The sequence below is a fragment of the Rhinoderma darwinii genome, chromosome 8 (genome assembly GCF_050947455.1).
Source record: "Rhinoderma darwinii isolate aRhiDar2 chromosome 8, aRhiDar2.hap1, whole genome shotgun sequence".
In the NCBI taxonomy this organism is placed as follows: Eukaryota; Metazoa; Chordata; class Amphibia; order Anura; family Rhinodermatidae; genus Rhinoderma; species Rhinoderma darwinii.
The window spans coordinates 92,749,235-92,764,848 of NC_134694.1; the positions used below are offsets into that span (position 1 = coordinate 92,749,235).

General features: G+C 43.0%; 1 protein-coding gene across 5 annotated transcripts in view; it reads left to right on the forward strand.

The window, feature by feature from the left end:
* Positions 1–2,287: 2,287 nt before the first annotated feature.
* The window catches only part of ATP11C (ATPase phospholipid transporting 11C (ATP11C blood group)), a 122,778-nt gene continuing 109,451 nt past the window's right edge, over positions 2,288–15,614 (forward strand). For all 5 annotated transcript variants that reach the window (XM_075835893.1, XM_075835889.1, XM_075835892.1 and 2 more), the window contains exon 1: positions 2,288–2,438. In XM_075835893.1, coding sequence (XP_075692008.1) covers positions 2,412–2,438 — 27 coding nt within the window. In that variant the 5' untranslated portion in view covers positions 2,288–2,411. The remainder of the gene's footprint in view (positions 2,439–15,614) is intronic.

The window sequence follows — 15,614 nt, forward strand, 5'->3', positions numbered from 1 at the left end:
CACATATGGGGTATTTACGTAATCAGGAGAAATTGTTTTACAAATGTTGGGGTGCTTTTTCTCCTTTATTCCTTGTAAAAATTAAAAATGGCTACCTTTTTTCAGAAAAAAAGTAGATTTTCATCTTCACATACTAATTCAAATAAATTTAGCAAAAAAACTGTGGGTTCAAAATGCTAACTATACCCATAGATAAATTCCTTGAGGGGTATAGTTTCCAAAATGGGGTCACTTTTGGGGTGTTTCCACTGTTTTGGCAGCACAAGGCCTCCTCACACCTGACATGGTACCTAAAATATATTCTAATAAAATAGAGGCCCAAAATATACTAGGTGCTCCTTTGCTTCTGAGGCCTGTGTTTCTCTCCATGACCACGCTAGGGCCACATGTGGGGTATTTCTAAAAACTGCAGAATCTGGGCAATAAATATTGAGTTGCATTTCTCGGGTAAAACCTTCTGTGGTACAGAAAAAATTTATTATAAAATGAATTTTTGAAGAAAAAAAATGAAATTTGTACATTTCACCTCTACTTTGCTTTAATTCCTGTGAAACGCCTAAAGGGCTAAAATACTTTGTGAATGCTGTTTTGAATACTTTGATGGGTGCAGTTTTCAAAATGGGGTGATTTATGGTGACTTTCTAATATATAAGGCCCTCAAAGCCATTTCAGAACTGAACTGGTCCCTGAAAAAATAGCCTTTTGAAATTTTCTTGAAAATATGAGAAATTGCTGCTAAAGTTCTAAGCGTTGTAACGTCCTAGAAAAATAAAAGAATGTTCAAAAAACGACGCGCACATAAAGTAGACATATGGGAAATATAAACTAGTATGTATTTTGTGTGGTATTACTATCTGTTTTACAAGTAAATACATTAAAATTTAGAAAAATGCTAATTTTTGCTAATTTTCTCTAAATCTTTGCGTTTCTTACAAATAAACATTGAATTTAATGACAAAATTTTTTCAGTATCATAAAGTACAACATGTCACGAGAAAACAATCCCAGAATCGCTTGGATAGGTAAAAGCATTCTGGAGTTATTACCACATAAAGTGACACATGTCAGATTTGCAAAAATGGGGCTGGTCCTGAAGGCCAAAACAGGCTTAGACACTAAGGGGTTAAAGCCACGATCACACACAAAGTTTTGGTGCAGTTTTTGGCTTAGTTTTTTTTAAGCCAAATACAGGAATGGAAACAAAAGAAAGGAGATGCGTCTTTTCTTTATACAGCTCCATTTTGGATTCACTTCTCGCATTGGCTCCACAAAACTGCATCAAAACTGTGTGTGTGACCCTAGCCTTAGACCATGTTTTCCAAAATGGAAAATTCCGCTCTGGGCATATGAGTGCTTTGGTCCTGATAGGGGGATTTGATCTGGGGTGTGATATCAATATGTGGCTTTAAATACACACAACCACGCCCTTTTCCATAAGCCACGCCCATCATAAGGTACACGCCCATTACATCCCTGTGAAAGGCCCCTCCATGTTGGCATCTGAGAAATGGGACATTTATCTCAGGGGCATGGGTTTGCTAAGCTCCATTTCCTCTAGGATGTATAGATTATATATAGCGTGGTATTTTATGATTGGATCCCTGCTTTCATGTATCCAGGTCATGGGCTCTGCCTCTATTAGAGGGGTATATAACAGAGGAGCCATGATCTAATCACGTGACCTGTGTAGTGATAACATCAGTGTACAGTAATCGGAAACGCGTCCACGTACACAGTCAGCTCTGCTGCATGACAGGCCCTCAGTCCTTCCCAGTGTCTGTCTATGTGACTTCCTGATTGTACGTGCGCCACTCTTACTACAAGTCCCAGGATTCCCGGAGCCTGACTACCAGAGGCGGGCACAGTGACTCAGGCAGGGTTACACAACCGCCGTGCACACAGCCCGGCCAGCGCAGCAGCTTTCTCCTCCGTGGCCGGCTCCCCTGCAGCATGGCGGGGCTCGCACCTCCACACACACAATAGCTACTTCCTTGTTCGTGGGCTGTGCGCCCTCCTCTATCAGGGGCGGAGAGGAAGACATGGTGGTAGTGAGGAGGCGGGAGCTGTGTACATGCTGCAGTCCCCACTACACACCTCATCATTCATTTCCTATTAGGGGGGAGGAAGACTGGCACTACAGACAGGGGCACGGGATGCAGGGACTACGCGGCACAGGGGGGTATAGCGGCTGTATGGGGTGTCAGTAGTGGGGGCTCTGACTGTATAGAGCAATGTATTTACATTAGATCAGTGCCTTATAACACAGGGAGCAGGTATACTGGGTATAAAGGTTGCTGTTATTACGCTACAGCTCAGCGGCTACACCTGGAGGACCCATCTGATGCCCAGTAAATACCCCTCATGCTGCCCGTGTCGTGGTGAGTGACATGTGACTGCCCCGACTCTCCGCAATGTTCCGACAGGTCTTCAATCGCCTGGTGAGTACCATTTATAAGTGACTACGGTTATGACTATCGTTATTATGTTGTATGTCTATTTTATATAGTGCGTATACTGCTGCTCGTACAAAACGCTTTATGGCGGTCGGTACGCCGGCTTCAAGAAGTAGCGCAATACTGATAATATGTCGCATGCTGGTCTGACCACCGCGGGTCTATCTTGTGTGCCGTTCTATCAATACGTCCCATTATATACAATTATCTTACCACACCCTTTCTGATTAAACAACACGTTGCAGAATTCACAATTAAATATGGCGCAAATTTTTCTTTATTTACCACCGATATCTGCCCGACAGTCAGTGGGTCCATCTATGTGCCATTTTGCATTGTATCGCCCTCTTGGCACTGATATATTGGTCCCTGTGTCCCGTTGCCAAAGTATCTCGTACATTGCAGTGCTGGGTATTGGAGCTGCCGCTGTATCCTGGGCGATAGTAAAGCTGGCGATGGACCAAGTCGTCCGATATGACCAATATTGAGCCCTCCTGATAATAATCGTTACTTCTACATCATGATAATCCTCTGATGAAATTCCCCAGAAATTTGCCGGATTTGCAGAAATGTTCTGAGTGATCGTCCGTCTCTATGGCGATGACTATTTGGCAGCCGGACACGTTACACGCAGAAATTTCCACATTGGATTTTAGGTAGATGATGAGACATAATCACAATTCCCGTGGATCTGATGATCTAGTGTTACAATATCCCTCCGTCCATGGCCGGTGTCACCTCTTCATTAGGAGCTTTGCATTTACCTGTGAACTGACAGATCCTGCACTTCGTGTGTCAGTGAATAGCACCCTGCTGTGAATAGGGCCCTGATGATCCGGCTGGAGCTTTCCTGGATTCAGTGTCTCCATTGCTTTTGATTGTTTGCTCCCTGGAGTCGCACGTCTTCTGTATAACTCCTTGTCCATCTACACACATTAGCCTTGTATTATGTTTGCGGCTTTTCACTTTACACAGTAGGTGTTAGCAGACGCCTGTTTCCTCTCTGTATACGCTATTGTTCTCCTTCTATGAACACATGGCATGGTCGTCATTGACTGCATGGTCATAAATATCATGTATATCTTCCATACATTATTTGTTTCAGTGGCTGAACATAGGTACAGGTATAGCAGAGCTGAATTTGTCACTTAACACTTTGGAGCAGCATTGTTTGCCGGTTGTTGTAGAAATCACTGCATCATATAAGACCTTGAATTATCCTATTCTGTAATGTTACCTTCTGTTTAGCAGTTTCCACAGCTGGCCATACACTTCACATCTCCCCTGACTCCCCTATAAACATTCATGCGTGGATAAGCCGCGCGTGCACGTTTATCTCAATAGCAGAGAGGAGAAAGCTGGTGTCGGATACTTCAGGCAAGGCTTATCTTTTGGGGAAACAGAGAATCCGACATGTTGAAATCCAGCATACCCAATGCGTCATTTTCCCGTCATTGACTTTAACATAGTACGTCAGGTTAAGGCATTTTGGACAGCATGAATAGCAGTGCAGACTGCGCTATTCTTGCTGTCAAAAGTACCGGACAGGCAGTCAGAACCTCCAACGGAGGATCTCAATGCAAGTGTGAACAGAGTCTTCGTTCTACCTGTTTCTGGACAGCTAGGGTTCTCTAGCTCATGGTTTCTCTCTCTCATGGTTTCTCTCTCTCTCATGGTTTCTCTCTCTCTCTCTCATGGTTTCTCTCTCTCTCATGGTTTCTCTCTCTCTCTCATGGTTTCTCTCTCTCTCTCATGGTTTCTCTCTCTCTCTCTCTCATGGTTTCTCTCTCTCTCTCATGGTTTCTCTCTCATGGTTTCTCTCTCTCTCTCTCATGGTTTCTCTCTCTCTCTCTCATGGTTTCTCTCTCTCTCTCTCATGGTTTTTCTCTCTCTCTCTCATGGTTTCTCTCTCTCTCTCTCATGGTTTTTCTCTCTCTCTCTCTCTCATGGTTTCTCTCTCTCTCATGGTTTCTCTCTCTCTCATGGTTTCTCTCTCTCTCATGGTTTCTCTCTCTCTCATGGTTTCTCTCTCTCTCATGGTTTCTCTCTCTCTCATGGTTTCTCTCTCTCTCATGGTTTCTCTCTCTCTCATGGTTTCTCTCTTTCCCAGACTCCAGAGTGACAAATCTGCTTCGTTATATTACTTGCTCCCGTATTCCTGAATATCACTACATATCTTAAAGGGGTTGTCCACCTGTGCGGCCCAACCTCCAATCATTCTGGAAGCGGTAGCTTACCCACAGAGCAGGACAGGGGTCGAGGGATCCCCGTTCTCCACATGGGTGTGACTGCTAGAACTGGGACCCTCATCTATCGTACATTTATAGCATATCCTGTGGATATGCCATAAATGTGTGAGATGGGAAAACCCCTTTAAGGAACTGCTGATAATGCAATTCCCCAGTATAATCTTTGTAGTGTCTTCAAGGGGATCTTTGCTTTTTTACACTTTTGTGCTTTTCAGCCGATTCTTTGTAGTATTGGTTCCGTTTTTGTGTTCTGTTTCTCGGCATTGACCCAGCTCTGCCGCGCTCCCCACAATATGGCCAATTCTATGCCCCCCATGAGGGTACGCTTTGCTGACAGACTGTCAGGACTACACAGTGGAAACATGTTACCGTGGAGATATATTAATCTTTATGTTAAATATGAATTCTGCCCAGATGGACAATTCAGTAGGGGATGAAAGCACCGAGATGGAGCAGGCGCCATTGACCGTTCTTCCAGTAATATCAATCACAGAGATGGATGTCTCTCTTTACTATTATCTATCTCCCGCTTATGCCATTGTGATTGATGGAAAGCCTACATTGGCCGTTTATAATAATGCTCAATATAAACATTCACAGAGGTAAATTTAAGTGCTCGATGTAAATATGCACATTTTTCTCTTCAAAAGAGGAGCGTAAGGGCCAGTTCACACGTTGCGTGAACACTGTGAATTTTCCGCAATGGAATTAGTTGCGGAAAATCTGCAGCGAATACAGTAACAGCAGAGTCAATGTGATAGAACAAATCTCATCCACACGGTGTGTAAATACTAAGCAACGGAACTCAGAAAAAAATAAAATCGTATACTTACCCAGAAGTCTGTTGTTTTTTTTTTTTCCTCCAGTTCGGTCTCCTGGGATGACGTTTCATCCCATGTGACTGCTGCAGCCAATCACAGGCTGTAGCGGCAGTCACATCGGATGAAACATCATCCCAAGAGGCCGGCCTGGATGACATCAGAAGGCTGGCCTCCTGGGATAACATCAGAAGGCCGGCCTCCTGGGATAAAACGCCAATCACAGGCTGCAGCGGTCTCCCGAGATAAAATGTCATCCCAGGAGGCCGGCCTGCTAGCTAAGGCTAAGTCCTGCAGTTTTCCACAGCGGACAATCTAGGCGAAAAACTGCACCACAGTTTGGTGTTTGTTTTTTGCCCGAAATTCCCTGCAGCGCACAGAGCGGATACTCTGCGTGCTTTTATGCAGCGTGTCTGCCCCGTGTGAACAAACCCTAAAGGCATTTTCTTGTGAAGATAGCCCCTTCTTTAAAGGCAGCTGCCCTGGCGATCAGCTTAAATTATATCTGCAGATTTGGCTCCTGGAACCCCCATCGATATATGCAAGAAACTGGTTAACCCGGTTATACATTTCCCCAGACGTTGAGAGGTAACCCAGAGTATAAAATGGAAATGTAAAAACCTGGGAGCTATTCTATAGGGGTCACATGTGGCAGATTTTGTTGCAGAAATTTCTATGACTGAATGGAGTTGTTTCTGCAGCAGGTGGATGTAGTGGATGTAGTTCCATGCAGACGAATGAAACTGATTTTAAGTCGCAGAAATTTCTGCAACCAAATCTGCCGCAAGTGTCTGCACCCTTAGGATGGGTTCCCACAGTGCAGATTGGCTGCAGATTTTGCATGCGTTTTTTAAGCCAAAACCGGGAACAGAACCTAAACAGAAGAAATATATAAAGAAAGGCCTTATAGGTCTCCTCTCCTGGGTCCAATTCCGGAAATCCGCAAATCTGCTCTGTGGGAACCCAACTTTATAGGAATCCAGTATGAACAATCACATAGAAAGTTTACCTTCTGTGGCCTTGAGAGCTGGAGGTATTCACCCCCTGTTGACCTACAGGTGCATGTTCTTGGCAGGCAGGTATGTGCACCATCATTGGTCTACACATCTCCTATTAAAGCTCTTCTATGGTGATCGACTCTGCAGACCGAGACCGTGGACACATCTGTATAAGTTTCCATAGCATTCATCATTACCATAGGTCAAATAAGTCATGAGAAATGGGTAAAAGGGGAGCAAAAGCGAAGATAGTGTAAAAGCTTTATATACAGAAATCTGGAGGGCCCCTTTAAGAATGTATAGGAGATCTTAACATTAGGAGAGATTACCTATTGTTTCTGGGAGGTATTTGATCGTTCTAGACTGGTGTATCTTTGTGATAGATCCATTGACCGTGGCCTGTAGCAGTAGCAGTAGCTGTGTTATCCACCTTTTGTAAGTATAAATGTTTGCTTTTGGTTACTGATGGATTCCACTTTATTTACCTACAAGAAGAGGTATATGTGGTGGCACCCCCTCAGGCATCCATAGCGGAAAATCTAGGGGAAGGGAGGAATGAATCTGTCAGATCTCTGCAGTCTCATTCTGCTCGTTCTTCATCCTCTATAAACTTTATGATGCACGTTTGGCTGAATGTGCGTGTTGTTGGGGTGTTATTTGCATGATAAAACATTCTGGCTGACCATTATTTTGATGTGTATGATGTGATGTACTGTCTGTCACTATACCTCACCTCAATAGCGGTCTGTTCCCTTTGTGTCTTTTACATTTTTACTTTTGTGAACTCATTTCTTGTTATTTTGAAAGCAAAAATGACTTTAAAACACTGGTACTCAGTAAATACAGAACCATATCGGTCCACCATTGTAAATTTACACTTCATAGGATTTTGAGTTTGCTGACCGGATTGCAGTAAGTATCGTATGAGTGTTCAGTCACGTCTTGTACAGTATAAGTGATCATGTCCTTCACTCAAGATCTGGACTTGGCTTTACACATATACTAGTGCCATAGAGTCATAAGAAAGCATTTTTACTTTAAAGGCTATTTAAACCTTTGAACACTTGGTTTATTAAAAAATGTTTTTACTTCTTGCGATACATCTTCTATGTATCCTGTATACATAGAAGCTATATCTTGCGCTAAGACACGAATCCGTCAGGTGAGTGGGGCTGACAGCGGGTCCTCCTGTTACTGATCACATCTAAGTTCATAACCCGCTGTGACTGAAGCAGTCAGCCCCGCTGCCTTGACAAATTCAGGTTTTAGCAGAAGACACAGCTTCTATGTATCCAGGATATGCATCTCAAAAAGAAAAAAAAAAACAATCAAAAAGTTGCATTAAACACCATAATACATTGTTTAATAAAAATAAAAAAAAGGGGTTCAAAGGTTAACGCAGCCTAAAGGTGAACTTGTCCCTTCCCTACATATCGACTGTTATTCCTTGTCAATTCATTTAGTTCCGATGATGTAATTTTCTGTCCCGAGAGCAGGTTCTTTTGCCACAACAGTACAATATTGGATTCTAGTGAATAGATGGGCTGGATGTTGGTTTAGCCTGAAAATGGCTTCGTTCATGGTGCACATAACTATTGCACTTAAAGTGGTATTATAGAATTAAATAAATAGCTAGTCGCTCAGTCATGTTCTTATCTTTGGAGTCATTCCTTTTACAAACAATAGCATTCTAACAAATTCTTGCAATTGCCGACTGCTGCCAGGATCTACAGTCCCCAAAGGGAGAGCTAATAATGTAGCACTGACCCATGGATTTAAGGCATTGGATAAAGGATTATTGTTTGTGCACATTATTTGGACATAAAGCTTTTGTCCAGACTACCTGGTGGTTGTATCTGAAGCCGGGGCCACTGAGGTTGAACTACTAATAGCAGGTTCCCACACACATGGACTGGACGGGGTTGTTCATGGTTGTTGCTTTCTTCTTGAGTCGCATTCTAGTAGAAATCAATGTAAATAGATCTTCACTAAAATGATTGTGCACTGACTTCTTGAGTGCCACCGTCCTGCAACTTTATGGTCCCCGATGCAGTAGGGCAGGAACTTGCTTGGCCTTGGCTGCTGAGAAACATTGTGTCGGTTAAAGAGGTTATACCATCTGGACAGCCCCTTTCTATATGCTCTATTAGAGCCTATGGATATCATAGAGGAAGGGTGGGACTCCCCTCTATCAGCAAGACTCTCCACGACCATGTATTATATAGTCACCCATGCATTTCCCCTGCAGCAGCCATTGGCACGGCATCAATTTAAGGAGTTCTGATGATGGGACAACCTTTCTAAAGCGGCTCTGTCATCAGACTGTGGGCACATCCACTTGTTGTAGCGATCCAAGAATAGAGCAGACTTGATATTTATGAGTCCGGTGTATTTATGAGGTCAGCGCTCCTTCCCCCGTCCCTCTCAGCATTGATGGTGGGCTACTGTGTGTACAGGTCCAGGAGAAGAACATGACCTGGTCATCCCAATATGCTGCAATGTACTGAGGACGCATGTTTCCAGAAGTGATTTGTACAGCTATAATTACTTTTATGCCTATAATTACTATGTTGCAGGAATATTCCTGCTATAGGAAGGTATTGCCAAGTCTACTGGAAACGCCTATCTTTTCCTGAGATCTTTTCTGTAATCTGCTAATCCTTGTAAACTTCAATGTATACCATATTGCATTATGGGTGTCCCACCCTTGTTTATCCAAGAAAGCGTAGCATTTTCAAGGTGACATATCAGTGTAAGTGTTGAATACATTTGTGTTATAATCCAGGTACGCTGTCATAGCTCAGCTTTTCCATACCTCTCTACTACTACTGCTTTTTCCGTTTTATTTGTAGCATTTTTGCTCACAACAAATATATAAGAAGGATTATATAGAAAAAAACTGATGTCATTACAAAGTCAAATTTGGAAATAAAAGCAATGACGTGGGATTGTTTTCGCAATGCAAAGTGTACAGAAAGGTCACACCATGTACAGTATATGAAATAAGTCATACTTTAATAATCCTTTCTACATCGGACATGTGCCAGCCTGGCCTTACATATCACTAGAGGTTCCTCCTCTCTAGTAGTCAGAATAGAGCTCCCCATGATATTAGTTACAGTAGTGTCGGTGCCCCACCACCTCCACTACCCCAGCAGGCAGTCACAGCAGCACACCCACACTCTCTCTGCTGGCAGAGGGTGCATGTAGTATGTCTATCGTTGTATGTAGCTTCCAACATTGGCCTCCGCTATGTTTCTGTCCATACTTACCTCATAATGGAGGCATTACCGGTATGACGATCTGTCTTCAATCAGTTCCCAACTAATCCTGCAAATCTCATTGACTTATAATGGAGTATTTTAGGATTCCTGTGATTTTGAGGTTAAGAACACCACTGCATACTACAATATTTTTGTCGTCAAACACTAGAGATCTGATTTGAACAGAGCCTGACCAATGTAGTATATGACGGCTTCTATGGGCTTCCTGTGCCCAGCACAAGTGGTCTGCGACCGCAACCAGCTCATGCACCAGCTGGAAGCACCTGGCCACTGGATTCACAAAAGGGCAAAACTGAGTTTTATTCACCCATGACATATATATATAATTTGCAGCTCATCTCTGCCTAATTTTTTTTTAAATATATATTTTTAGTTTTCATCTTGGACACTTGATCTGTTTTCTGTGCTCATTGAGTCCATATACCTGAAGAACATAGTCATGAAATGTTGAGTGATTGTGAAAAGACTCATGATGTTAAGTGTGTGTGTGTGTGTGTGTGTGTGTGTGTATGTGTGTGTGTGTGTATATATATATATATATATATGTGGTTGGAGTGTGTATTTTGTCACATGTATACACTGGTTATTTTCCACTTGTGCAGACTTGTAGTGGTAGTATGGGAGAAATGTTGTAGGGTAAGTTCTTCCTCTTCTTTATAAATGTCTTCTGGCTACTTCCTTGTTTCAACTTGGAAATATTTCTGTAGTTCACCCGTCGGCGCTGTATGTTTAGTAGTAATTATATTCTTTTAAGAGAGCGTTTTATAATATGATTTCTTAACCATGGGCTCACATACAGATCTGTTTCATATGAAGCTATTCAATTTCTATGCTGAGAAACCGGAAACTTATATGTATGTATGGGAAGCCTTGAAGTAGTAGGCTATGTTCACACAGGGCTGATACGCTGCGTAAAAGTACACAGCGTATCCACCTTGGTCCCCACAGGGAATTCTGGCCGAAAAACCGTACCAAATTGTGGTACAGTTTTTCGGCCAGAATGCTTGCTGCGGAAAATAGCAGGTAAAGAAAAAAAGCCCATACTTAGCCTTAGTCATGGCGACACGCCCGGCCTCCTGGGATGACGTTTCATCCAATGTGACCGCTGCAGCCTGTGATTGGCAGCAGCAGTCACATGAAATGAAATGTCATCCCAGGAGGCCGGGCTGGACACAGAAGCAGAGAGATCTGGGTAAGCATAATCCTTAATTATTTTATTTTTTGCCGAGTTGCGATTTTTCTGCCAGAATCGCAGCTTTTCCGCCGCAAAAATCGCAACATCTGCTATTTGTTGCGGGTTTTACTTCCCTATTAAATTGAATGGGGAAAAAACAACAGAAAACCAGCGATTCTGCAGAATGAATTGATAAGCTGCGGACTGGAAAGCCGCAGCACAAGTCAATTTATGAAAGTTTTTTATGCAGCCTGTGAATGAGATTTGTTCAAATCTCATCCACACTGCTGCTACTGTATTACACTGCGTTTTTTTTTTTTTTTTACCACAATGAAAAAGATTCATGAAAATCCTCAATGCTGCAATGCTGTCCCTAATGATAGGGCACTGTGGCTGTCCCTAATGATAGGGCACTGTGGCTGTCCCTAATGATGGGGCACTGTGGCTGTCCCTAATGATGGGGCACTGTGGCTGTCCCTAATGATGGGGCACTGTGGCTGTCCCTAATGATGGGGCACTGTGGCTGTCCCTAATGATGGGGCACTGTGGCTGTCCCTAATGATGGGGCACTGTGGCTGTCCCTAATGATATGGGGCACTGTGGCTGTCCCTAATGATGGGGCACTGTGGCTGTCCCTAATGATATGGGGCACTGTGGCTGTCCCTAATGATATGGGGCACTGTGGCTGTCCCTAATGATATGGGGCACTGTGGCTGTCCCTAATGATATGGGGCACTGTGGCTGTCCCTAATGATATGGGGCACTGTGGCTGTCCCTAATGATATGGGGCACTGTGGCTGTCCCTAATGATATGGGGCACTGTGGCTGTCCCTAATGATATGGGGCACTGTGGCTGTCCCTAATGATATGGGGCACTGTGGCTGTCCCTAATGATATGGGGCACTGTGGCTGTCCCTAATGATATGGGGCACTGTGGCTGTCCCTAATGATATGGGGCACTGTGGCTGTCCCTAATGATATGGGGCACTGTGGCTGTCCCTAATGATACGGGGCACTGTGGCTGTCCCTAATGATACGGGGCACTGTGGCTTTCAAACTGTACTGTGGCTGGCAATATAGGTACTCTGAACCAAAAAGGGGCTCATCAGGCCATGCCAATATGCTTAGTATTGTTTTGCGGCTTATCAAGGAATTTTCAATGATGTGCTGGTAACTTACCTTATAACCTGATGTAATATTACCCATAAAACACGGTCTGGTTCCATCTGTAGTCCAAAAATACCATAATTGTTTATTTCGGTGAAGTCATGCATCAAGCATATGGCACCAAAATGGTTTTGACATCTTCTACACATAAAACGCACACCTATAAATATATCTGTTATAATGAAGAATATATTACATGTCTTGAATGAGGAGTCTCTGTGATTGTTGAACTTGGTCCTAACTTTGCTATTGTTCTTGCACATATTTTCTTGACGCACACCCAGATATCTTGTGTGGGATCGGCAGCCACAAACTGAAGTCATTTTTGTTCTAGTCAGCAAAACATCTATTCAGAGTTAAATTTCTTTGGTTCTTGTGCAGCTAGCAGGTATGAGAAAGCTTCAGAATTACTGTACTATCTGCAGATTTACTATCATTGTGTTGAGTTATTCAGTATTTCGTTTTAAGTGACAGATGTCATTAGTTTTATTTTAGACTATGTTCACACTTGCTTCGCGGCTTCCATTTATAACGGAAGCTACAATGCGGTGCCGGATCACATTTAAAAAAAAAAAATATATATATATATATATATATATATATATTATTTATTTTTTAATATAATACATAGATCTAAAATAACTCTTGTGTATCATTCAATTGCGCAACAATCTATACTTCTAGTGCATATTATGTAAATAGCCGGTGACGTAATTTAGACATATTTATGTAAATGTTTCTGAAGGTGTGTGAACATGCTGCACTACAGGTCAGTTACCCCATTGAAAAACTCTATAGTCAGTCTCCCAACAGCCAGAAATGGCTGATAATCGGGATCAATAGATTGCAGTCAACAGAACAGGAAATGTAATTGAATAAAGTTCTTTTGAGGTTGTTATGGGTCAATTTTGGTTCAACTTTTAATGTACCCGGACGATTTGACTATCCATTTATAATGAGGGACAAGGGAGACCGGGTTTGGTGAATACATGTGATTATTATTTCAGTACACAATGTTAAGAACAACTAATAAGAAATGGCCTATATATAATGAAATCTTTTATATTTGACTTGATCAAGGAGACCTCTGTGCTTGTGGGCAACTTTTAGCTTTGCCAACATGTGGCATGTAGTGATCCAGAAATAGTAGCTGTTGGATGGCTCGTCACCATGAAGTAACTTATTAGTGTAATACGAGATAATGTTCTTGGAAAGACAACTAGTAAAATAAAATGTTATGTACTTATCATTGCATCGGACTGTCTCTACCGCCACCAAGCCATTCCACTCCACCAGACGTAATGTTACGTAGTTTTATAGGTTGAAAATAAACACCGGTCCATCAGGTTGAACGTTTTTCAATCAATTACACGTTATTCATTGCGATTAGTTATAACCCTCAATGCCATCTGTCAGTAAATAATCATCTAGACCTTTTTTTTTTTTTAATGCCTACATAGGGTCTGTCATCACTACCTCTTGGGGTTGGGTTTTCCATAGTTTCACTACTCTAACTGTAAAGAACCCTTTTCTATATTGATGTCTGAAACGTCTTTCTTCCACACGCAATGAATGTCCCCTGGTCCTTAGTAGGTCCCCCAGATTCAAGATGTGGTTGGTTTGGAATTAAAGATGCACCTAAAGGTCTCACGTTGATAAATTATCATCAAGAAATTCACATCAGTCTACTTTAGTAAGTAGTGTCAGCGCTGTGACTATTATGGAATCTCATGGTTGCTCTGACTAGGGCTATACAACCGTTGAGAATACTCCTGGTTTATTATAGACACTGGGATTTTTGAAGCCTTATGACAATATTGTGGGTCCATACAAAGTTTGCCCTATTGTAAGAGTCAGTTTATTGGATATGCTCAATGACCCAGTTTGTTTTTGGCTTGACCCCTGAATATGATCTTATTATTGTGACTCTAATCTTTGTCTTGAATTTCAATTCTGAACTCCTACTGACAATGTCCGCCTAAGGCTGCATTCAGACGAGCGTGTCAGACTTGCTCGTGTAAAAAACGTAGCGTTTTTCTACATTTCATATCCGTGTGGCATGCGGTTTTAACGTTTTTTAAAAAAAAAAATGTATTCTCTGCATTTCTATGTAATTGATGCATGAAAACCCTTGACAGTACACGGATGTGCGTCCGTGCACTGTCAAGGTTTTTCACGCACCCATAGGCTTCAACGACTAGGTGCGTGAAAATGCACCAATATAGGACATGCAGCGAGTTTCACACAACGGACACTCAGGCTTTATTCAGACGAACGGGAAAAACGTCCGTGCAACGCGCATGATTTGCACGCACGTTGCACGGACCTATGTGTCTATGGGGCCGTGCTGACATGTCCGTGATTTTTACTCCGCGTGAGTCCGCTGAAAAAAAGTCACGACATGTCCGTTCTTTCGGCGTTTTTCGCGCATCACGCACCCATTGAAGTCAATGGGTGCGTGAAAACCACGCATGCCGCACGGAAGCACTTCCGTGCGAACTGCGTGATTCGCACAAGAGCTGTCAAAAGGATGAATGTAAACAGAAAAGCACCACGTGCTTTTCTGTTTACAAACATCCAAACGGAGTGTCTAGGAGATGAGCGAACCCGGACAACCAAACCGAACTTCACCGGGTTCGGCCGAACTCGGCAAAAAAATTTCCGGTACGCGACGTCAGGAGATAGTCACTGTCCAGGGTGCTGAAAGAGTTAAACTGTTTCAGCACCCTGGACAGTGACTTCCGATCCCAATATACATGAACGTGTAAAAAAAAAGACGTTCTGACTTACCGAGAACTCCCGGCTTCTTCCTCCAGTCTGACCTCCCGGGATGACAATTCAGTCCAAGTGACAGCTCCAGCCAAGCACAGGCTGCAGCGGTCACATGGACTGCGGCGTCATCCAGGGAGGTGGGGCCAGATGTCAAGAGAGGCGCGTCACCAAGGACGCGTCACCAAGGCAACGGCCGGGAGGGAAGTTCTCGGTAAGTACAAACTTTTTCTTTTTTTTTTAACAGGTTTCTTGATATTGTGATCGGCATTCACTGTCGAGGGTGCTGAAAGAGTTAACTGCCGATCATTTAACTCTTTCAGCACCCTGGACAGTGACTGACGTCGACTAAACTCATCTCTATGATGGCGGCTGAGCGAAAATAACGCAGCCGCGCATCATACACGGATGACACACGGAGCTGTCAAGTGGTTTTTGCGCCCGCAAAACGCCGCGTTTTTGCATCCGCCAAAACGCCACGTTCGTGTGAATCCAGCCTCACTGTGTGAAAATTCACACGTGTCTGAATGGCCCCAATGAAATCAACGGGTCCTTTTGCTGTGTGTTATTTCAACGCACAGCACATGGATGAGAATCCCGCTCGTCTGAATGATCCCTTCAGGATATACTCACACTGTGTGGCCAAGTAAGAAGTTTTTTTTCACAGCGATTTCATGAAAATCACTGCACTGTGAGTTTTAC